We start from the raw sequence: 26,223 nt of genomic DNA on the forward strand, positions 1-26,223 counted from the left end.
GGGTGGGGGTGGAGGGGTGGGGGCTTGGCAGTAAGTAATGAGACACAAACAATTTACATCCCTTCACCATCGGCTCTCTCATGACAAGGAATCAATAGAGATTGTCCGTGATGAATTGCAGACATGGGACAGGACAGAGACAAAAAGGGGGAGACAAAATGGACACTACAAGTCAAATCCCATCACAGCTAGCTGAATCATGAATTCACAAGAGCTACATAAGAAAAAGCTGAAAAGAAAAAAAAAAGTGGGGGAGAGTACGAGGAGAGCGTAATTCTACCGACAGGGATTAATTCGTCCTCTTCTCATTGCTCCTCCCTGCGAAGAAGATTTCGGCCAATAATTGCCCTCACTGACAACTTGCCCAGTGTCTGACCTTTTCAAGAGAACTCACCTTTTCTTTTTCCTTCTCCTTTCCTGCTTGCCTCTCTCTTGCCACCCCCCCCCCCACCCCCCAACCAGCTGACAACTGTTCACCTTCAGCCAAAAGTGCAACCCATCACTCAGGTGACACTTGGCCATCTACTCCCCAAGAGTTTAGTCTGCTTCTAGGAAGCGTCTGCCCCCCAATTGACCCCCTGATTCCTGAAGAGCATTGTTGTCAAGAGTTTCCACCGCCAGGCCAACAAAAGAGAACCTAGGTGCCCCTCTCCTTCCCTCTCGCTCTCAATCACTCTTCTCATCTGTTTCACTTTCACTTATATACTTTTCTGTAGAATCATTTCCCCCCTTGTCATTTGGAGCCGTTCTGATTAGCAAAATAACCTGCATGTGCTCAACTGCTTTGTGGATCCAGAGCTAGACTGCACACGGAGGGTTTGTGGGCGGGCAGGGGAACAGAGGAACCGATTTTGGGTTCCCCCGAACTTTCCTCTCTCTCTCTCAGCCTGCGCACACTATCCTCACCCCCCTCCCCTCCCCCCTGCCTTCCTCCTCTCTGCCATCAACGACTCACTGTTGGGGGCCCCTGATGAAAAGCTTCCATGTAATATTTGTGCAGCCACTGAAAATGGCTGTTGACAGGCTCATCAGGACAGCTTCCTGACAACAGAGATTCATCATGACCCATTCACATGCGAATGCTAATCTGCCTCCATTACTCGAACACAAAACAGCAGCAGCCCTATATGTTCTCTAAAATTTGCAATAAAAAACAAATGACAGAAAAAGGTAGGCATATTCAACCATACGTATGGCCAAACTAACATCCAAATTGAATTCAAAAGTGCTTAAAAATAATATTGCAATTTCATGACCACAGACAACCAGCCAGGAGAGACCTGTGTCTCCAGTCAAAGTGGTCAAAACCTCTTCCATTTCACACACACTTAAAAAGACAAAGTCTTGTCAATCTGTTTCCTTCTTCTGCTGTTGAAATATCAACTTCCCGTCCAAGATGCAGTTTGTATCTTGGCACAGATGAAAAAACAAACAAACAAATAAAATAACAAACTCAAATATACATGCTTTAAACAGAGGTAAAGGCATATAGCACACACACACACACACACACACACACACACAAACAGACTCACACACAACCCCCTTTTTTTTTCAAGTTTTACCAATGCCTGCTACAGTGATGTGAGTAATCATAGACATTTTCCTGGGCCATATTTTGTTCTTTTTAAAATGACTTTCCACTATTTGCTATACAAACATCGTGGTTGCAGTTTTTACAAGTGTTTGTTTGTTTGGTTTCCTGCTAAATTGGGATTCTTTTGTTCTAATCTTGACTTTCATTAACACTTAGGCAATCATTTGAAATTCATCAGTGTATCACAGGTATGATAACTTAGGAGGGAAAAAACTAACAGTGGTGTCCCAAAACTTTTGTATTTATTAAGCTGCATAAGCATCAGGCCCTTAAATCAGTAGTTAGTGCTTAGTTCAGGCTTAGTGTATTTGAGTCCTAACTCAGAACGTGCTATTCGTATAATAACAGAATTTGTCATGAAACGGCAAACGCCAAGAAAAGAGCCAGCAGAGAAATCATTTCTCCCTTAATCCCACTTCCAAAAATACACTTGTATAGTATATTTTGATATCTCTCCCTAGAACAATGGCTATGTCCATATTTGGCAAGTACAGAGAATTATTATTTTCTACTCTTTTGAGGCCCAAGGCAGTGGCTTACCTACACATATAGACGTCATCCGGCTTTTGATAGCACTCTATAATGTCTTTTCTTTTTTTATAGTTTCTTCTCTTTCACATAGATGAATATATCAAAACAAATTAAAAACTTTCATTTTATTGTACACCACTGTGTTGGTTGCTTGGCAAAGTTATTTTCGTTTAAATACTTTTTTCTTCCTTGTTTGTTTGTTTGTTTTTTTCTTCACTTTTGATCATCAGTGTGATTGACAACAATAAGTCCAATTTTTTGTTGCTGTTTTTTTTTTAAGTAGCAGTAATGTAATTGATAACAAAGCCTTAAATAAAACCAGTACTTTCATGCATGACAATAAAACATGATTTCATCACTTAATGTTCTTTTTGATGTCTGACTGAATGCCAAAAGCATTTAAATGTTCCCCCAACAAAAGTATTTGACTTCGTGACTCTTATACGCTTATTGCCTCAATAGGCCACAGAACAGATAAGAAGCCAAGGGTGCTGGAATTAAAGGTTTTATTTACCTTTTGGAACAGTGATTTTAAAAGTTAACCCGTTCCGTACGGGAACCTGGTGGTCTCTGTATTAAGTCTATGGGGATTTCAGAATTCAGTACGGAACGGGTTAAAACATCCTATCATACAAAATTTTCACGATAAAGCCTAAAATATTTGGAGATATCTGTATTTTTCTTATTAAACCATAACTGTAGACAGTTTAGTCTGGAAGAATTCTATTATAACTATTGTTCACATTTTGTATTTTTAGCAATACTTAACATCGATTTTTACCGATTCAATTTTTTTGCTGTGGTTGGTCTATCCCTAACTCACATTTTAGCACTATGTTAGAGCACTAATGCTGGGTTTCTGTTTCATCTGCAAATGGTAAATTATGCCTTTAAATACATTCAGAGGCAGCTTAAACAAACTAAACTTTCAATCTGTCATGTGACAAAGAGGTATTACTCACTTTAAAGCTATCATTCTAAAATATTTCATTTTAGATTTCCCTAATTGAAGCAATCAGCCTATGGAGGGAAATGCGAGGCATGAATCCCGTCGCCCTCTATTTTCAAACCACCCTTTTCACCCGCAAACCGCTCACTTCTCAAACCCTGCTGCGGTTTAAAATTGGGTGTGAAAGTGAGTCAACGCTTGGCCCAGCTAAAAGGATGACAAATCTGGCACGAATTTGTACTCATCCTAAAGCACCGGGACAGTGGCCATTTGGAAATCAGGTTCAAAAAGCGGACAGCCAAGTCACTAACAAACCCCCAAAAGAAAGAAAAGAGAACGCGTGAGGGCGAGAGAAAGGACAGAAAGGTAAAAATGGACCAGATGACATGACATGGCTCATCTTTATGGATATGATTTGCCAACATTTGCATCGTTCCATCACACAGATTACTACACGTCACGCCTCTCTGTTCACGGTTCTCTCTTATCTTTGGTGCAAGAATTGGTAAAAACACAAGACATATTGGCTCAATCTGTGTGAATAATATTGCAAAGACACTTCTAGTCTTCAGCAATGATTGCCATTATGAATAATTCTATCGTGTTTCAAGAAAACCAAAAATGACCTACAAACCAGAATTACAGATGCACTTCTCAAAAGGATACACAGATGCCACGAAGTACATTTTCATGGTTAATTAAAAGAAGTACATTTTCATGGTAAATTAGAATGTGTCTGTGTGTGTGTGTGTGTGTGTGTGCATGTGTATGGTTGTTTTAAAGGTAAACATAGTTTCCATATGCTTGCAGAAATTGTCAATTATAGTTCTAAAATAGACAAATAATGCCGTGATAACACAATTTCACTAGGGTAACGAGGAAAATTCAAAATATTAGCCAAAAGGGTATGCGGACAGTGCTGCAACCTCAGAGCACATTTGAGCATGGTTGCTACATACACATGTGCATGTAATGTTTTGAAATCCATTAAAAATCAGGCCACAGCAGTACCAATTGATCTTCCGCGCGAGTGTGAATTGCAGTGAACTCATCGGGAAATACTACTGCCACGGCACAATCGATCATCACTTCACATTCTACCTATCAACTACTAAATGGGGAGGATGCTTCAGAAATAAAAGTTGTGTACGTATACAATCAAAACTATTTCACATTTTTTATCTCAAAGTACTCCAAAACAACTCATTATCCTGCTACTTGCATCAGACAGATCAGATTGATCTGGAAACCAACCTAGTTCAAAAATGATACTCTGAAGTATATCAAATTTGAATAATTTTTTTGGTAGCTTGCTTATAATCACTTCCTGAGAAAGTCAAGTTTGAAAACCAATAAAATGGAACTAACTATATCTACTCATAATATAATTTCATTGGCCATTCTTTCGAAATAGTGCATCACATATACCATATCAACATCTTTTTACAACAACCGTATGAAGAAAAAAGTGACAGTGATTTTTTTTACAGCATACTCTTCCTAATATCATAAAACTTGCAGACAAGGTCAAACATGTAGACAGAGACAAAAATAAAAAACACAAAAGGACTATCTTTTTTTCCCCTGACCATCTTTTGGAATTGTTCTCAAAATTTCTCCACAGCCGACACATGCTGCGACACGCAGGCTCTCGATCTGGACGAAGTCCAAGCGGAGAACAATGCACTGTCATGTTCAGCAATGCCTGTGCAGTCATGTGACACGCTTTAAAACTGTCTTGCACAATTTCAAAACGAACGTAACGGGTCGCGACAGACTTGCGTCCTTCAAACCAGACTGTTAAATGATGGGGCGTATTGTGTTTTGGGTGTGTGCTGTGAGGAAAGTGCAAATCCAAGGCACTGGAAGATATCAAAGATAAATATTTTTCTGCAGTAGAATAAAAGTGCATATAATTATGCAGCCAACTAATAGGGACAAATGCATGTGACCTCTAGATGCAAATTGCTCATCGGTCAATATTTCTCCTCCAAATGGCTGAGTTTTGTAAGTTTTGGAAATAGCAAATAGGTGTTGTCATCACCAGTAGTAGTATTTCAATACTAAACTCATTGAGGACGGACTAATTTTGCTGTAGCACGCATTTCCCATAGACACCCGTCCAAGTATTCTCGGGACTTGTCTTCAACGCTTTAATCGACAAAAATTGGGTGACTGGAACCACATTACCACATTCTGCCAAAGTAAAATACATAAAATATACACACAGTGTGAAAGTACGTTGGGAGGGGAGTTTGGCTGGTTGTCAAGTTTCTGTTAGTGTACACCATGTACCTACAAGCAATACCGACAGCTGGTACAGCAGATTGGTGAATTTAAACATGAGGATAGGTACAGTCATCACGCAGCCGTACTGAGCACTCGCTCCTCAGTCTGTTCACCCCTTGAACACACATCAACAAGACCACATCCTTAACTTAAGAACATTTCACACTTAGAACTTTCACATTGCCTGGTCATGTCAATCTATTCTCCTGTCATATCCGTATATCATTTCTCTTCTCATCTTTTGTACAACCTATCCCCGCTTCCCCCCTCCCAAAAATACCCTTTGCTTCTAAGACTGAAAACTTCTCCTACATGAACTTCACAATCTCTTTTCTTTCCCTCACTGAGATCTGCCATACATTTTTACTTTATCCCAGTTTCCACATTTCCTTCTATTTTCATATTGCTTTATTTCACACAGTCATTCTTGACTTCGCGTGAAGAAGGTTTGTAACATCCATCAAAGCAAGAGGGCCCCTATCCCTCCATACCCCTCCTCCCTCACAACGTCTGGGTGCACAGCGCCAGGACCTAGCTCTTAAATCTGACACAGCCATCCCGTACCGTGAACTTGGCTTGTTCACTCCCGGCCAATCACGACCAGACACGTTGTGTCACATCGCGTTAGCTCCGAAACGCCGAGCGGCCCACATCCAGTCGCGGTCATAACAGAAGTGGCACACTACTTTCAGATGCCATTAAGGTTGAGACATGCCGAGTGACATATCTGGGCAGTTTTCGTTTTTGCCGCAAATCGCGCGCGCACATTTCTTCCCTGGTTCACGTGCCCTCTGGCCATTTAGAAAGAGACAAGCTGTCACAGATTATGTGTCTAGCCCAGAGAGGATCACTTCAACCTAGGTAGACGCTGGAGTCTGTTTTTTCCTTTCTAATTTCCTTCCCCAAAACATTGTCAAAGCGGCGGCATGAAAACGGCCCGGAGCCGTGCAGTAGTGAAGTCATTTATGGCTCTCTCGAGTCGGGAGTTCCGCCGAAAGAAGGCCACTTTACGACCACCACGTTCTGCCGCACCCTAGGTTTGGCTGACAGCTTGCCTGCAGACAAGGGTGCGCAAGTAGTGCCCTGAAAAGTGTGGCAGTTGCAAGTATACAATAAAATCAAGAGCATGTTCCACATTTTATTGCACCAGTTAAAGTTGTTTCCAACTCTCTAAGCCCAGCTTAAAAGATGCTTGTCATCTGCAAATATCCTTCCTCAAATTGACATATTTCCTCTTGTCAAAGGGGGAGGGGTGGGGGTGAAGAATTGTGAGGTCTCAACAAAATCCAAAAGGAAGACCAATTATCAATTTTTTCCCAGCTCTGCTCCGATCACACTTTTGCCATCTCTTCACTTGTACCTCAGTGTAGCTTGGCTCTCACAGTGACAAATTCCCTTGCAATGATATTTCTGACATCAGAGCTTCAAAATTATAATGCTAGATCCATTCAAATCACACTGCACCATCATGCTAACTTTTATGTCCACGTTCTGTGTGAAACTATTCAACGCATTTCACTATTTCACGACAATTGATGTTGTCCTGTTTTGTGGTAACAATATGGTTTTACACATATCTATCTACATAAATATATTCATAGATACTGTTTTTCTTTCCAGGAACAGAGATGTTTAGATCATACCAACAAATCCGTTGGTAATGGTAGTCATGAATTTTGTGATTTCATTGGCAGCATTTTAAGCTTGATATCATTACCCACTCGGTGCCACAACCCCTCCCCCCTCCTCCCAAGTTATCAACAGGTGAATGAAACAGCATCACTATCGTGAACTCGTATGTGCACTGTGCATGGCTCATTAACAAATATCCTGGCATCAAGCTTGCCCGAGGAGAGCCACACTCGCCTGGGCCCCGTTTCAGTAAACTTGTTATCAGTGACAAGTTGTCATAGTTGTTACAAGCTACTGAAATCCTTGCATCTGATTGGCTAAGAGCAAATTTGTAATAGAAATGTGGCAGTGGTCACTGATAACAAGTTTTATGAAACAGGGCCCTGGAAAGCACTGCGAACATTGAACCATCTCAAACTCAGCCACACACAAGCCACTCCCTCGTTGAACTCAGGAGGCAGTTGATTCAAACGCTTGTTGTGTTTGTCTTTGTTTCATCTTGTTTGACGGTTCATGGAAAGGGCTGCCTGAGCAAGCCAACGAGCGGATAACAATCAAATGCAGCGGCCTCTAGGAACAGGTGACCCTTCTGCCGAAAGATTGCACCTGTGCACGGCGAACAAAGTAGACAACAGAAACTTTTGGCCGGCCTCCGCAAGAAGCTCCATCTCCTCTCACCGAGCGAGAAGGACCTGCTACTTCCATCGCCCTTGAGAGTTTGTTTTGGTTTTTATCTGACTGTATGTTTGTTGGTTTGTTTATTTTTTTCATTCCTCTCCTCCCTCCCTCTCTCAACGACAGCTGTGAGCAATGCCGGGATGCTACAATTAACTTGTACTGGTCTGCGGTCACTGGATAGCTAATGCAAACAAGCTCATTTTGGGGGGTTGGATCCCAGCAGCGAATCGGCAAATCAGAGCAGGTGTTGGTACGAATCCAAGAAAGGTCCATCACCAAACACTCCTTGTCCACAGCTCCTGCTGATTCTGACTCAAGATGACTGGTATAACCTACACACGCCCCTTTTTAAACACCATTTGAAAGTACAAAGAACAGCTCAGTATTACTTTAGATCAGATTCTTTGATAGATCTTTGGTATCATTTGCCTGAAAAAAAAAAGATGATTTCAGATTAAAAGCAACAAAGAAGTGAAACTTTCATCGAACTCCAAAATTAATTGGGAGAGTGAAACCAATTCTTCTCCAGTAATCCTCAAGGTAGCCTTTTATACATTGTTGTTCAGGGATACCACATGGCACACATGAATCGTTGCTGCTATCTCCATAAATACATGTCGTCACTTTTTGCCTGATGTTATTTTTGTTCCAAAAGACATCTGCGGAAAAGCACTTGCTTTTTCATTCTCCTAAACACTTGTGAGACCTCATTGTTGCGTAGTCGTCTGTGTCTTCACAGTTCAGCTTCATTTTAGACCAAAATGCTTCCACACTTTTATTTTCCCCTCACAAAATTGATGTCTTCAGCTCAAATTCTCTTTAAAAGCTAGTGTGGACCCATTCGCAGCAGCATTATGGTTGATAAAGTAATTCTACTGAAGAATGTACATAGGATTAGGGTTGAAGTCACACGCTGCAAATACATAGGAGCAAACATACATGTAAATATGCTAGAATCAACCTGGGCTCAATATTTTACATCTAAAGAAATCTACAATCATGGCCGAGTATCCCCAATACTTTGAATACCTCACTCCTATTGGTTGAGTAAGAATAGAGCTTGATTGAGATTGGCTAGATAAAGATGGTCATTTATCAGGCGGTGACATCCAGCTTGTAACAGACCACTGCTACTCTGTCGTAGGATCTTGATGACTGGGGAACAGATAAATGATGTGGCTACTCCAGCACCCCGAGAGGAAGTTTCCCCTCCCCTCTTCATCACTTTGGGGATGAGGATAAAAATGGAAGCAGCGTTGGCACGGTAACGAGCACAACATCATCTCCGAGCAGGAGGACCAGTAAATCACGAACAATAGTTCATTATAAATGATTCATGGATCTAGGCTGGTCTTCTCAGCACACGTTCACCTTTGGTGATTTAGCCTGTCTCTAGTGACAAGTTTATTTATGTCCCCAAGTCCTAACGGAACGGAATAACAAGAATTACGAGGTCTGTACCTCAAGATGGTTGGCAATTTTCCAGCATGTTGTCTGCTTGGCTTCATATTAAAATCAAATGAAAATGAAACAAAGAGAGCACAAATAATGTGCAAACTTTTAATGAGCACATCGCTAGCCTTTTCAATCTCACATTAGCTTTGAACTATAAATGAACCAGGACACTCCAGTCTGCATTGAAGTTTAGAAGGTATGCAACGAGAAATAAAATCAAAAAGTTTCAACCTATGGTGGTAAAAATAAAAGTTGATTATTGGAAAGCAAGTGCTCTCCATTGACTTGAATTTGAAAATCTCCTCATACAAATCAGACCCATGAGCACAGAACAATTTAAGCTCTGCGGACATTTCAGAATATCACTGCCAAACTAAAGAATACTTAAGAGGGCGGAGTGATGAAATGGTAAATAGGTATTCGGCGTAAACAAACGGCACACTGGTTTACCCAGTTCAGATTTAACATCATGTACGTGTACTACAGACTAACTGAGTTAATTTATAAAATCTGCTGCAGACGCCAGTGACCTAACGTTGAACCTTCTCTTCACTCTACAACCAAGATGAACCCTCAAGTTTCTTATTTCTCTCTTTCTCTCCATCTATCTATCTGTCTGTCTATCTATCTATCCATCCATCTATCTATCTATCTATCTATCTATATATCCATCCATCTCTTTTATTTCTCACACACAACGCATAACATTTTCAATATCTGACCAACTTACAATGTACCTTGGACTTTGTGCACTGACTCTAAGATGTGACGTGCGCTTTTGCAAGAAATTCTAAATGAATAATACACAAATACATAAATGAACAAATAAATGAATAAATGAATAGATATAAGCAAACACTCAAGCAGATATTGATGTAATTTAGAAGAATATCGCGACAGCTGACTTGAAATCAGATAGACTTTCACTGTGGGCAAACCTCCGTGTCTTCACACACACACAGTACATTCCATGACATTCATTCACACACTCCAGCCAGTGAGGGGGGAATAGAACTTACTTTGGTGGATCCAGCTTGGGGTTGGCATTGGGCTCATCCCTGGCCTGAGCAGCTGGTCTCTCCTCCGCCTCAGCCTCTGTTAGGATCTCCAGCTCCAGTTCCAGTTTACCCTGCAGGAAGCCAAAAATGTGGTATAAACAGTGATATTGTTGTCTCATGTGAAAAAGATAAATATTAAAACTAGAAAAGCACTCGCAGGGCGCAGACCTCCGCCAAGCTAACAACTCATTTCCACCCAATATATGTAGAAGCTTTTGATACGTGATCAGCTTCCAGCTGTGAGAGGCGCCTTGCCCGAGCAGGGCATATAGTATACGTATGTAAACCTCGAGTGCGCACCACTTTCATTATTTTCACAAGTATTATTTAATAAGTAATTATTTCACAAGTATTATCATTTCCATACCATTTCTCCTTACTTTGAGTTAAGAAAAAAAAAACGACTAAACATGATGAATTATAGAAAAAAAACATAGTAGTTGACAACTCTGTTAAAGTGAAATAAACTTACAAAATATATTTACATTAATTCAAAAAACATCTACATTCCCTTCACAGGTATTTCGGGAAGAAATACATGCTAGTAGAAACACGAGTTTCCTGCCTACGGTTGTATTTGTTCTCGAAGTTGATGCTTTCACAAATAAACATTATCTGCATTTTCATGTTTGACCTTTCCTTCAAGGGGAAGGTCAAGCAATAAAGTGCCCCGTGCAGAAAGGATGCGGCTTAGCCAAGCCATGGCTATGGGCATTGGTATTCTGTCCTCCCTTGCACAAGTGGTACTTCAGGGGTGGAGGGGTGGGGGGGGGGGGGATCAAAGTGGGTGGGGCGGGGCGGGACGCACCGTGATCTCTCTCTCGCCGGTCTCCTCGCTGATGACCGGCCACCATCCCTTCAACCTCTTGGCCTCGAAGAGAGAGATCAGGGATGGCTCCTTCTTGCTCTTGGCGTCGGGGAGCTGCTTGAGGGAGCACTGACGAGCCTTCTTGGTTGGGTTGGGCATGCCGTTCAGGTTCAGCTCGATGGATCCTGGAAAAAACAAAAGAGGGGGGGGGGGAGCAAGCACAGTTTTACAAATTATCTTCAATTTTAAATCCAAGTTTCCTTCTGAAGATCGCATGAGGTGCTTGATTAGCAGTGTGGCATCAAACTTTAACCTGAAGCCATTGATTATTATGTTAATTCCCTCATAGATTAAGTGCATGTCACATGTAAAGAATAAAATATCATCACAACTAATGTTTTCAGTCTTGGGCAGCTTCTAGTCAGCCTTACGACAAGTGCACCTTATTCCTGCATCTAACACTACATGTATATTAAAAAGTATGAGTGAAATGTTTGCCAATTAGCGAGGTTTCAAAATATGAACACAATAACTGAACAGTCCTGAAACTAGTGCCGTTTTATAATTCATTGGCACAAATCAATGTATCATCAGAAGTTCACAACAAGGTTTCAAATGCAACTGATTGACAAACTGCCCTCCTTCAACTTAAATAAGGTTTCAAATCCCTTTGTGATGGTCTAACTCTTCTTAAATACACCTGTAACCTTCCTTGCAATAACCCCTTTTACTTCTTATCAAATGCTGCTTTTCTGTCCACACTGGAGATTAGGAAATATCTATTTACACATCAAACGTAAAATACCAAGCTTCATCACTATAATAACCAGCTTACACCAAAATCATGACGAATTAGGGGCATAAAAAGTAAAAACTATATAAAAGGATATACCTGTTTTTGCATTTAAGCTCTTTACAAATAAATTGATTAGTTTAAAGGCAAAAACATATATATCCATTTTTTTAATTCAAGATTTTTTAGATTAAGGCTTCTGAAAAATAAAGAAATTAATTCCAATATATATCGTCTGTTGAGAATGAGAAGGGCGTTAAGTTGTCTTGAACACTATGGGTTTTGTGGCAACTTAACGCCCTTATCATTCTCAAACGACGATATGATAACATCAGTATCTTCAAAATATTTTTAGTTACGTAACAACTGCAGTATCACTGAAAAGATTTTATTTCTCTCTATTAAATGATGATCTTACTTTAATCTACTGAGGACAAATCCCGAGTATACTCAGGCAGGTGTCTAAGGGAAATGCATCTTGTAGCAAAATCAGTCCGTCCTCAACTGGTTAAAGAATTTGAAAATCTCCGGCATTTATCTGTTTTGCACTCAAACTCCTCGTGTATATGACCCAGTGAACTCACCGAGGAAGTCATCAGGAGAGAACTTGTCGTTGTCCCAAATCTGGCAGATAAGAACCGGAGGGACGTGGGTCTCCGTCTTGTCAAGGCTCCAGAAGTGTTCCTAGTGGTGCATGATGGGATTGAAACAGTTTGAAAGCATTAAGATCAGTGGTCAAACGTCCTTTTCGAATGAAGACACTATTTCTCATAACTTGCAAGGGACAGCAAACAACAGAACTGCAAAGGTGGTAATCGTCTGGGCAAATACTCCAAACTTACACTCGAGTTTACAGTGTATTTGTACCTGGCTCTCGGTAGTGGTATGAAATAGGGGTAAATTTCAAACAACCACCCGTGCATACCTGCTCAATCTCCCCTTAGCTCAGATCATTTGTTATGCATCACATATTTTTGTTGTTGGTGTTCTTGTATGGGTACAGTCCTGAAAAGGAAATACTCTGGCGGATGTTTTGACCAAATCCGTTATCATTGTCAGGATGGTGAGAGCTTTTATATACTCAAAATGCAGTGAGGAGGTTCCGATCAATACACCAAGCGAGCTCACAATTCGTGTCTCATTCTACACATTTCATTTGCTATTCAAAGCAGTCTGCTGAATGCAGAATCTTTTATTGTGCCCCATGACAGACAAATTGTGACAAATTTGGGAGGCTGCTTTGTTGTTTCAAGTGAATGTGAATCCAGAATCACAGTAGGTTGATATGATGAACCCATGTGAGGCAAAATTAGTGAACCTGTGTGAGGTCCAAAATCTGTCCCTTCTACTTTGAAAACCTAATCAAATCAAATCAAATCTAAAAGATAGCACTTATAACAGTGAAGTACCTATTTATGAAACTTCATCCTTACACACATCATTTCCACAGCATTTACCACTTGGCAGACAGCATCTCCTGACACACATACTGAAAAATTGGAAGTTTTTACAGTATGGAGTTAAGAGTTGAGAGTTAGCAAGGCAAAAACAGAAGGAATAGAAAGCTGGTAGAAATAGGAATGACAGATATCCAAGGAGGCATGGACATCAAACAGAGTTAACATACGAGATATCAAAGTGATTACATCGTGATAGAGTCTTTTAGATTTGAGACTACCGGGATACCCAGCGTACCTTCTTCTTGATCACCAGGACCTGTTCTGGTGGGATGTACTCGATGGGGAAGACGAATCTCCAGTTGAAGTTGCCCTCTCCATTGAGTGACCGGTAGTGGACGTCAGTCTCCTGCTTCTCGTCCTGACCGGCAAACCATCTGGGTTAGGAAGCGGGGCAGGGATGGAAACATTTCTTCAAATGACAGCTTTTTCTATTATAGAACAAGTTTTGTTATCAGTTTTGCCCTGTTAGTTTTATGCCAAAAGGGGAGCACCCTTTGTGCCAAATTATTCATAGAATGCCACGCAAGGACTGACAAAAATAAATTTTGTTCACGATCTCACTTTCTATCAGTATTTGCTTGAATCATTGTGCCATATTTGTAAAATATAAATTAGCACATATTACCAGTCCCAATCTGAAGCTGTTTTACCACAAGTCCCCCTGTGCTTCATCACATTTTAGGGAATACCACAAACTTGGCACTACCAGGCATTGTGGGGGTAATGCATGAGCCCCCATCTGACCCACAGCACCCCACAGCAATCCAATTTTGAGCGAGATTTCATATTTTGGCAGCACCTCTGATTTGCAAAAGTGAAACCTCCACCATGCAACTCAATTCAGTAAATTAGGACCACAGAACTGGTGGAATTAAAACAGGACTCTGTTGCCTCACAGTAGAGATCAAATGAAGTCACAAAATCAAACATAAGTTTCTGAATACTCGATTCTGATTGGCTAAAGCCGCTTGACTTTTGTGTGATTTTCTGATTTATGTTTGATTGTATCTTTTTATGTTGCAGGGCCCAGGCTAATTAACGAGGTAAGCTTTTCTCTCACATGGGGAGACGGCTGTCTCAAGTGTACAGGCTCATTTCAGGTATCACATAATTATGTTTTCATTGACTCAAATGCTCTCTTGGTATAAAAAGAATCAGGATGAGACAATCCTTAAGACTACACCCAGCTTGGGGGCTGAATGATGACAAGAAAAAGAAAAAAAATGGGGATGTGGACTCACCCTTTGATGTAGATGTCACTCATCTTCTCACCAGTGATGGAGGTCTCATCCAGAATGACATCCTTGGCATTCCAGACGATGCAGCGAACCACATACCTGGGAGGAGACAATCATCAGATTTGGCATCAAAATTCAAAAATTACAGAGCACTGAAAATCTAACCACTGCCCAAATATTAGCTTTCAGATACAGAAATTCATCCTGAACTATTGAAGTAAAAAGTACTGCTTTGCAAGGATTTTTTTCTGACTTTTTGAAGATATCAACTCATATTAAATGTGTAATATCTAAATCAGGAATGTGATGGAATACTGTCAGTGCTATAGACTGTCATGAATAGAATCTATAAAACAGATAACTCATTCCTCGCAACATTAATCTTTATGATACCCTTACCATGCCCATAATTATGACAACACTTTTATGTTGTCTAACAAGCAGATATTCCTTATAAATGCATTTAAATCTTTACCAATGAACAATACAGATTTCTGTTTTTCATGACTAATGGTTAAAGACACCTATGCCTGAAATGATATGTGGTTGGCTTTGAGCACAAGTCATGACATCTGAATATAACAAAATGCAGCACATGAACAGAGTGTTCATCTCTTACTTTTCTATTACAGTAGTCTCCACATAATCAGGAAGTGTAGGGCACTGCATTTCTTACCGAGAGCCCATTAAAAATGCACTTAATGGCAAGTGGAGACCACTGTATCTGAATGATTGCATATTGAACAATTGTCTCGAAGCAGGAAGGATCCAATCCTTGTGAATAAGGCATAGGTCAAGACACAGACTTAACAAAGTCCTACACTTCATGTTAATACTTATTCATACTGTGTGCTAGCATTGCGAATGGTGTACATAATCTGTGTAATATTGCCCTCTTGTGTCCTGTCTCTTACTTCTTGGGCTGCCTGGGGGTGATGTCGAAGGGGGGTCCAGGCGGTCCCATGGTCATGGGGAAGATGTCGATCCACATCTGGAGCTTGCCCTGCTCAATGCCCGGTAGCAGGGGGCTGTAGATTGGGCGTGTCTCGATGTGCTCCCGGACCAGGGGGTAGCTGCGCAGGGCGCAGAGGGCGAGGCGCTGATCCTGGGGTCCTTCGTGTTCGCTGGGGGCCTTCTCTGCCTCTGCACCACAAAAACACAAAACGAGAGTTTATGTTTTCACGCACATACATGTATGGCACATACAATGTACGTTGTACATAAAGCTCTATTTCTCCAATTCACATATACATTGTAGCTCTCAACACCTTGCTAAGGCTATTTTCTATTGTTCCTCACAATTATTATTTCATCTTATTTTTTTTTAATATTTCCTTTATCTTTTTAACACAATTTATTTCCTGATCTTGTTATCTTTTTTCTTTCATAAGTTCTCACTTGAAATTTCAAGGTGAGGTGATTCTGCTCAAGACAATGGCAAAGAAGACTGCGGTCAATTTCATATTCCTTCACCCATTGAGTAGTCGTCCTGAGTATACTCGAGCAAGTGTCTATGGGAAATGCATGTTATTGCAAAATCTGCATGTCCTCAAAGAGTTAATACAGAGACATTAATCACAGAGGCAGCACAGTGGAGCCTAAGTATTAACCCGTTGAGGATGAGTCCCGAGTATACTTGGGCAAGTGTCTATGGAAAATGCATGTTTTATAGCAAAATCAGCCCGTCCCCAACGGGTTAAAAGGCGAGGTGAGAAGGTGAGGAGGGACTTACCAAAGTCAGCCAGGTTGTACATCTTGCCATCCATGGTAAGCTTGGTGGAGCCGTAGAAGGACGGTCCCTGAATGTTGTGCTTCTTGCAGTACTCCTCCAGAATCTCGCGGGGCGTGTGCTGGTCACGCCACTTGTTGGGGCCGGTGCTGGATGGGACACAGGTGAGAATGCATTAGGAGTTTGTGAGCTTCAAAGAAGAAGAAAAGTCAAATCAACAAGAGCTACAGTGTATATGTCAGCAGTCCCCCTCCAGACTTATGACTTTTATGCTGCTGCTTCATTCACGTATTGCTTCCTACATACTTTGATGAAAGATAGATTTATGAATGGAATAAATGATCTGTGATGTTTTAAAACTTTCATATGAATTCTGCTGGTTATGTAACTTGTTGAGACAGGTGCTGGAGGGAAGGAACATGGGTGAGTATGCAGCAAGAATGTGTGAATCTCAAAGAGAAGAAGTAAAATCAACAAAGATGTACATGCTGCTAATCTTTTCCTAGATGTATGATTTTGTGCTGTTGTTTTATTCAAGTCTTGTTTCTTAGATGAAAGACAGAGTCACAAAATTGGACAAATGATAAGTGATTTTTTCATATCTTCATTTGAATTTTGCTGGTCACATCATTAATTGTGACCGTGCACCTCAAAACAAACATAAAGTCGCACACATTGATTTTGCGTGAGGACTGAAAATAAGTGAAATGGGTCAACCTAGCCGAACTCGATTTTTTCATATTTTCTGAAAGAGCGAGTCTTCTTTTACACTATGCTAAAATTTGGTATCATAAAACGGGCAGGAAAGTGTGGTTTTTTTAGCAGTTTATCTCGAACATTTTTGGTAGAATAGTGAAATTAGGTGTGTCTTTAGAATCCCTTTTTCATTTCTGAAAAACCCTTTCTGCACTCTTCACTTTCAACTCTAATAACTTTTGAAAGGATAGTGCTACTACTTTGGAAATTGGCAATAATTGTGGACAGAATTTGTTAATGAGGCATGCTTAATTTCAGTTTAATCTGATAATCCCTTCATTGTTGTTACTCTGGTGGTTTACTTTCTGTCTTTTGTCCCATTCATCTCACAGCCAGCACGGTTTGGTAAAGATTAAGTGCTTGAATAGACACTGTACTTCAGAGCCTCTTTTCTCAGTTCATACTTTTCCTGAGTTTGTGCTTTCTTTCCAATATTTAGATAGGTTAGGAGAGTCCATTTGATTTGAGTTATACATCATTTTAAAGCTTAAAGTCTGCTCTTTTAGAATATGGTCTTAACTAAAAATTCATGTCTGGCGTCTTTTTGTTTGTTTTGAGGTGCAGGGTCACAATTGGGACCAGTGCTGGATGAGATTGGAAACGAGTGAGAATGCATGAAGAGTTTGAATTTCAATGAAGAGAAGTAAGATCAAAAAGAGCTACATGCCATTAGTCCCTCTAGATTTATGATCTGTGCAGTTGCTTTATTCATATCCCAATTCCTATTCTCTTTGAATGAAATAAACGGTCTGTGGTTGCCTCATTTCTTTAATTTAGATTCTGCTGTTCATGTATTAAACTTGTTGGGACCTGTGCCAGATAGGACAGGTGAAAAACACAGCAGAGTTTACAATTCCAAGAAGAGCATTAAAATCAATCAGAGCTATGTAACAGGTGCCTAACTCTGAGTCATGATTTTTGGTCATTACTTCTTTCAACTTTATCTTCTTAACCCGTTGAGGACGAGTTCCAAGAATACTCGGGCAGGTGTCTATGGAAAATGCGTGTTACAGCAAAATCAGTCCGTCCTCAATGGGTTAAGTGTTTTGAAAGAAAGATAGAGTCCCAAAGTCCTAAAGATAAGCAGGTGTTTTATATCTTTCACAACATCGTAAGGTCATTATAGGGCACTGATATCCAAATATATACGTGGATTGAGAGAATACAGTAAAGCTAGTGGGACACATAGGTAAAGTTTCAGGAAAATTGGACATTCCGTTGAAAAGTTATGAATTTTTAAAGTTTCTACGCCACTATCTATGGGTGAAAAGACTAAAAGTCCTAGTAAAAATTTGCCAGACAGTCAAACCTCCCTCAGTGGCCAACTGTCTACAGTGGACACCTGCCTTACAGAGCTACAAAAAAAAAATCCTCCCCCCCCCCCCCATGAGAGAAAAGCCATGTTGAAGAACCTGTATTTAGTGGCCATCTGTCTATAATGGCCACTTTTTTCCTCGTCTGCCTTGGGTGGCTGCTAAAGACAGGTTTGACCGCACTTTCTAGACTCACAATCCTGTTTTAAGGTTGGTGGTCCAGGATTAGGACCAGACACTCACATGTTGTAAGACTCTGGCAGGCCCACTGTGGCTCGGTACTTGGTCAGGAAGCGGTTCTCGAGGTCGATCTCCGTCTCACCGATGATGTCGTCCTTGCTGAGCAGATCCTTGTCCATGACGGTGATCTTGAGGTCCTTGTGGACAGGCAAGAAGGTCTTGACCTCGAACATCCTAAGGGGGTAGGAAATGAAAGAGAAATGTCACTACAGAAAGTGATGGTGGTGGGGTCTTGGTCTTGTGACACTAAGCTCTCCACTAGGATCTTCCATTTTAGGTTTTAAAGGGACTGTACAGTTCTGGTTCAGGTGAGGATTCAAGTTTATATTAAACATTCTTTGGTGAGATAATGAGAAACCTCTTATGAAAAATATGAAAGAGCATGTAATTTCAAGAAAGATTCAATGTTTATTTGACGAAAATTGGCCTTGAAATGGCTGAGATATCCAAAAAAGTGATTCTAATAAAATTGACAGGCCACGACTTTTCTTTAATAGGATCTCTTTGTTTTTCCTTGTTTTTAGATATCTCAGTCATTTCAAAACCGATTTTCATCAAATAAACTTTTGATTCCCCTTAGAATTGTATCCTCTTTAAAATTTCATTAGCGTGGTTTCTAAATATCTTGCAAAATGTTACAAGCTGAATCCTTACCTCAACCAATACTGTACAGTTCCTTTAAGTTCAAATTTAAAGTGAACTTTCAAGGGGTGTTTGTTTAGTGTTTTGTTTTTTGTTTTTGTTTCTGTAGGAATGAATACAGGCAGCATAACATGATCTTGAGCTATTTTAACTGAAGATGATACAGTAGTTTTCACCCTGGCTCTTTTTATAGCTATATTTACCAAGCTTTTTTCATCAGAATTCAATAATTCATCCAAACGTGATGTACTTGTTAAGTAAGCGAGTCCACTAAGATGTACGTAGCAATATGCCTCTGTCCAATGAAAAGGCCATAGGGGTACAATGGGGATTAGGGGGATTAGGTAATCTCTATTCACTGACAATTAGTTTCAAGATATCTGTGCCAAATGGCAAACAGGTCACAATAAGGTTTAACTACCGTTAGAATATCTCTCATGAGATTTGGCAAGAGTAGGTGATGAAGTCCATCAAATCCCCCCCCCCCTTTCCCCTCTATGAATGCACCAATTCAAATTTTCACACTTTGTAGAAATATTGTGTACACTATATCAATCCTACAACACAGCACTAATTCTGGCAAAGCCTTGATGCCGGACACTGAAGTACATAAATATGGTAAGCATGAGAGTAAAGTAAGCAAAAGTACATCCTGAAGTCTTTCCCCACATTTAAGCATGACCACCTTTTTGTTTCTTAATATCAATAGCCACAAATAATGATAATAATAATAATAATAATAATAACAATAATAATAATAATAATAATACTAATAATAATAATAATAATAATAATAATAATAACAACAACAATAATAACATAATCCCTGATCAAACCACCATTCCACATAATTACACTATATCTACATTCCAGACAAGATCTTAATTACTCACAGGTTTGTAAATATGCTTTAGTTTAACCCGATGAGGACGAGTCCCGAGTATACTCGGGCAGGTGTCTATGGGAAATGCGTGTTGTAGCAAAATCAAACCGTCTTCCCTCAACGGGTTAAAAATTAGTCCTTCTTCAAACCCTGTTCGATTTGTGCATTTCTTTTTTTTTTTAGAGTTTGCAGTCATAATTTATTCATAATTCTGATAAATATGCAGTATTATGCTCGTAACAATGAGCATACAGGTACACTGTATTCTGTTATTCCAAACATATTCTGTTAGATACACTGTGTGTGTGTGTGAGAGAGTTTTTAATATGAACATGTATTGTACATATGCATTTTGATCTCCCATGACACAGCTACAAGTCTGTGGAATTTTCATGAACAGCGCCATCTTGTGTGAGGAAACAGAGGCTTGAGCAAAATTGACAACATACATCTGTACATGGGGCCAACAATCTTCTAAATTTTCACATACACATGACCTTCAGTACATATCATTTGTGACTCTTAGGATGTTGCTTTGTGATGTGCAAGTGCGCACTGCTGGGAGAATGTTTATGAACAGCGCCACCTACTGGGGTGACACACAAGCTGTGGCTGAAAAGCAGTGGTAATTCTTACCAACTATATTATACCACACAAGTATGTAAAATACACATAGTCCTCAAAAGTACAGGAAACCCGCAAACTCTTAATTCTTGGAAACAAAGCATCATCACATCACACCACGTCAGTTGTTGAACAATTTTGCTAAAACATTAAAATGACGCCAAAAAACATCCTGCTATCTAACTCATGCTTCGTCAGCACTCAAATTTCACGCAGTACAAGGTAACTTTGTCTCATCTTCCTACATATATTTGCAAATGTTATTCTGAGCTGAACCCTCCCCCCCCCCCCAAGATATAACCCATAGTAATCTGCAATACTTTGAAAAAGTACACTTCACGAACTGTATTTTTTCTTAATTCTGCACTTATCCACAAAGCACCACGGCAATGAAACTGTAAGTCTACAACTATCATAGAACTGATAATAAGATAGCATTCTCTTTTTTTTTTTTCTGATTCCTGATTCTACAAAGTTTGTCACTCTCCCCCCAAAAAACAAAATCGAAAGTCTTCACATTTATCTTCATGCTGTGAAGATTTGGATCAAACCTCTGACCACTCACTTTCCAAAGACTGGGTTGAGAGTGTTGGGGAGGTAGTCGTCCTCATCATCAATCTTCGTCTTGCCCAATTTGATCTTCAGGTACGGATCAGCCTGCGGAAAGAGGATTAAGTAAAGCCGGGGATTATCCAAGTAAATAACTATATATAATTAACAATGTGCTTGTATTACAATATTGAACACTTATCCATCTAGCTCGTTCTGAAACTCTTTCAAACAAACAAAAAATAGAAAAGAGATGTCACATACAGACTAATTCATCAGGATCCTATCCACTTTTGCTCCAGATTTGGTGGATCGGATGGTGGATTGGATGATTAATCAGACAGATTGGAGGGTTTGTCAGAGAGTTTCATCACAGTAAACCCAATATCTGTCCATGTAAAGTCTATTCTCATATTAGCGTAGACAAGCAAGAATGTGGCCTACAAATCAGAGTAAATTTTGATAAGCATGAGATGAGAGGAGGACATCTCAAGCTTTCTCTCTGGATAACTAGAAATCCTCCCACCTCCATCGCCTCTCTTTAATGTAAACTAGATTCTTGGTGTATCTCTTCAGTCAATCTTTGACAGAAAACTAGATTCTTACAAGGCTGAACTACATGTGTGAAGTAAAATGCCGATACAATCTACAGTCAACACCGTTCACACTCTGGGTGCTGGAGTCATGTTCAAACATGTAATATTTCACTAAATACTATGACAGTGATGGTACCATTACTGCTTCAAACACAACTTTTTTATTGAGGGGGGGGGGGGGGGGGGCTTGTTTTAGCTGGGTGAAGCTGTGGTTTTAGGAGTGGAGAAACAAATGAAGAAGACTAGGGGTGCCATGACATGACAAAACACTTTTAGCTACGTGGATCTTGTCCCATCAAGCCTGATGCTACTTTGTTTTTGAGTCATAACAGAGTACTGGTGGACATCACAATTAAAGTTTCAGCTGATGGGTAACTGCACCTAAAGGGCTGGTATAGTTTTGGTTGAGATGGGGATTTAGGTTTTAACTTTTTGCGAGATAATTAGAAACCACTCATATGAAATATTACAGAGCATACAATTCTAAGAGGAATTAAAAGTTTATTTAATGAAAATCAGTCTCGTAATGGCTGAGATATCCAAAACACAGTGGTCCTACTTAAAAGGTGGGACCCATCTTTTTATTAGGATCACTTTGTTTTGCTTTGTTTTTGGATATCTTGGCCATTTCAAAACCGATTTTCATCTCAGAGGAATTAAAAGTCTATTTAATGAAAATCAGTCTTGGAATGGCTGAGATATCCAAAACAGGACCCAATAAAATGTGGGACCCACCTTTTATTTGGACGACTTTGTTTGGGTTTGTTTTTGGAGATATCGGCCATTTCAAAACCAATTTTCGTAAAATAAAATGTTATTCCTCTTAGAAAACTATACCAGCCCTTTAGCCTCTGGTGGACATTGTTGTTGCCTTTCATGAGATATCATTACAGAGATGATAAAACCGTTAGGATGGAGGAGAGGGGAGAACCCCTACCAAGCCAGATGGATCCTGGGGCTGGAGGTCAATGCCCTTGACAACATAGATCCTGATGACGCACTCCACAGGGGTGGAGGGTGGGAGGTACTTGAACTGCTTGGGGGGCAGGGCCGCCTTGGTGTCTCCGGGGAGAGGGTAGATCCTGAACAGACCCTGTGGGATGAGAAAGGGTGATAAAACAATTATAGCAAAACAAACACAGTTTCAAACTTTTCAAGATTTGTAACAGCTGTCTCATTAAGGACCTGACTTCCATATATTGCCGTACTTCAAAATACCAACTCCCAACAATACTACGGCACCATTTATGCTCTAGCTTAACCCTTTTACAATGGTCACCTCAAAATACCACAGAGATTGTATGCAAACAAGTCACAGGTGGTATCACCATTGGTAAGAAACGTATCAATAATTCTTGGAAGAACTGACAAAATTGAGGGAATCTGGAATCTCTTCATATCTCTTGCAGGAAACTTAATTTGCGCCCCGCCCTAACATCCATTATGTGTCAATTATCAAAGCAAACCCTTATTTACTTGTTTGGATAAAAACAGAGGGGAAAGCCCCCCTGACATTTGTTCACCCCCTTTTCTGAGTATTCAACCCCTTATTTCATTAACCAGTCCCAAAGGCAGCCATTGTGGTCAGTACTTGTCCAGTCAATACCCATCGGACATCGTGATTATTACTCCTTGGAGTGAGTGGAAAGTTTGAAAACATTTTTTCTATCTGATTGGGACTATCCTACCTTGGCAAGAGGCGCAACTCCTTCATGAGACTGTTTCAAAACACAATACTATAACTTTGAAACTTTGACCATGTGAGAATTCAAAGATCAGAGAAGTTAAATCATGATAATATCTATAACTTCCTACTCGATAAAATGCGAGGTGAAAGTTGCATGAAAACATGTTTATCTTCCCTTTCCAAACAAAGTTTGCAGTTGAACAACTGGATTTTAGCAAAACCTTCCAAAATCAATATCTATACATTAAGTTAATGAAAATGATCTTACGTTTATTTAAAGTAAATACCAAATGCACATCCTGACTCTTTATTTGAAAATAATCAAAACTCGGTAAAACTCTGGGTCAAATGAGGCAAAGAATTTTGCCTAAAATAACTCGAAGTCTGAGAGGCTTTCTATCATCCTATGACAGAACACGCAGTGGTCAAATTTTCTCCTGTGCCATCTTGTTGTTCAAACGGAGTAGCATCAGCCAGTAAACAACTCTTCCTAGTTTGGCACTCGTACCCGTGTCTTGGCTGTTGCCTAGCAACAGGCATTGCCCTGGAAATACCTCCAAGGAGGCAGCTTAACATTCAAAGGTCAGCTTTAGGGAACATAGCTGCATACGTCGGGTTGTTTTGACTGTTAAACGTGAAGTGGCCGGCATGGACAAACCACAATAAAACCACTATGGCTAAGAGGTTTTTTTCAAAATTATTATCATCATTTATTTGTTGTTTTGTTTTATCATTCTAAACTGTCACTCAAATCTGCCAATCATCCGAACTTGGACCACTGACAAAAACAGACAACAACAATTTGTCAAAGTGTCCATAAGGCTTCAATGTATACATTGCACATGTAATAGGTAAGGACGGATGAGCCTAACTTTCGCTATTGCAAAAGTTCCACAAAAATTGGGTACCCTGAACTGCAGTAACCTTCATCATAACTGATACCCACAAACATGCCAAACGACTTAATAATAATGAACCGTCTCAAGGTCTGTGTCAGCATCAAGATGCTACAGGTAAATATGAACTGGATATTAAAATTCCATCATCACTGCCTTATGTCCACACAAAGCCAAAAATGCCACAACATGCCAATCTATCTTAGAAGAACAAATTGAATCATTTGTTAAAGTGGGCCCAAAAAAACAAAAAAGAAGAAGAAGAAGATAAATAAATGCTTGCACTAATACTGGATTGTGGTAGATCCTACTTTTACACAGAGTCTATGAAGATCTCAAAATCTGGCAGAGAATGGGTTAATTGGCATAATGCATAACACGGTCTGGTCTCAAAAATACTAGTGGTACCCTCATTAAACCATCAGCCAAAGTAATGACTGGGGCTGGTCCTGGCAGGTTGATTCTCAATAACTTGATGGTCTGCCAACATATGCCCAGCTCAGACTTTCTTTACTACACAAACACACACACAATGCCCCCCCCCCCCCAACCCCATCAAACCCACACACACTCACGCTTGCTTGTTCTTCCTTTTGACTTGTCCATCTGCTCTTCTGTCGATCCACAATCCTTCCATCCTCCCCTCCTTCCTCCCCTACCTCCTCCTCCTCCCACCATATTTTACCCCTTAATCGCCTTTTCATTCCTCCATCACACCTTTACATTTCTTAATCTCCTTCTCTCCTTTTATTTTGTCTTGTTTTTACAAGTCAGCCGCAACTGGTAGCCAATTAAGTGGAGAATTTTTCTCACTTCTGACTCACACCACCAAAACGTGTCCATACATGTCTTTATATGGACGGAATCAACCTTCTGCTTTGTTTTGTTTTTAATCTCCCCGACTGCACCCAACACGTTGCGCAAACAGAACGCTACACATGGTCTTTGTCCTTTCTCACACCAAAATTGATATCCCGTTGCATTATTCATGACGAACAAGTTCAGATTCGTGCGGTTTTACTTCCCTCTCCATCATACCTCACAGTTTTGTTGTGATTTCTAACAACCTCTTCTACAATTTTAGTCATGTCTTGTTTTCAAACATTATCAAAGATAAACACAAGAGTACTTGTAGAGAATTTTCCCATTCTCTGTCAACAAAAGAGGAAATCACATTAATTTGTTCTCTCTACTCAAAGATTAATGCATCTATCTCTCTTCTCTGCTGTGTAAAAAAGAAAAAGGAAAAAGAAAACCCACAATTAATCCTCCACGTATCTATTGCAAAGTCACTGGAAGGGGTCATACCAAAAAGTAGGCAAATTTTCTACAATTATTATGTAAATACACATCCCCCAACATCAAAACCAGGAAGGCTTAGCCTTTCTGATGTTTAACATGATACACATTATTGCTATCAATACGGTGCCTCCATACAAATCTTCAGTATATGTTCTAAATATATTCTTTGTAATGTTATCAGAATGATAATAAAATCTGTGAAATAAACTAGACAATTTTCCTCAACAGCCCCAAACGTATCCACAGACTGTCACGGCATTTCACACAAACGTGACATTCAATATCTTAACCATTCTACCTTACAGAATATCACAGCAAATTTAACAGGTTCATGAATGGCCTGCCAGGTATTTCCAGCACAACTATTTTACAATCCTATAAAAAATCCTACACATAAAAATATACATGTATAAGGGAAAAACAAACGAACTTCACAAATAACATGACATGCACCGGCTATGCCACTTTTGTTTTCATTGTGTCAAACATATAAATCAATCCCTTCAAATATTTGAATT

At 39.9% G+C, this 26,223-nt stretch overlaps 1 protein-coding gene across 1 annotated transcript in view; it reads right to left on the reverse strand.

The window, feature by feature from the left end:
- The window catches only part of LOC139731998 (myoferlin-like), a 200,052-nt gene that overhangs the window by 31,227 nt on the left and 142,602 nt on the right, over positions 1–26,223 (reverse strand). The window contains exons 41-50 of the mRNA XM_071642871.1: positions 22,758–22,913; positions 21,241–21,332; positions 18,530–18,700; positions 16,221–16,366; positions 15,403–15,631; positions 14,492–14,587; positions 13,486–13,624; positions 12,375–12,474; positions 10,998–11,182; positions 10,151–10,260 (exon numbers count right to left, since the gene is read on the reverse strand). Coding sequence (XP_071498972.1) covers positions 10,151–10,260; positions 10,998–11,182; positions 12,375–12,474; positions 13,486–13,624; positions 14,492–14,587; positions 15,403–15,631; positions 16,221–16,366; positions 18,530–18,700; positions 21,241–21,332; positions 22,758–22,913 — 1,424 coding nt within the window. The remainder of the gene's footprint in view (positions 1–10,150; positions 10,261–10,997; positions 11,183–12,374; positions 12,475–13,485; positions 13,625–14,491; positions 14,588–15,402; positions 15,632–16,220; positions 16,367–18,529; positions 18,701–21,240; positions 21,333–22,757; positions 22,914–26,223) is intronic.

The sequence above is a fragment of the Diadema antillarum genome, unplaced genomic scaffold (assembly GCF_040938485.1).
Source record: "Diadema antillarum isolate AM-2024a unplaced genomic scaffold, OU_Dant_1.0 seq00000392_RagTag, whole genome shotgun sequence".
Taxonomy (NCBI): domain Eukaryota; kingdom Metazoa; phylum Echinodermata; class Echinoidea; order Diadematoida; family Diadematidae; genus Diadema; species Diadema antillarum.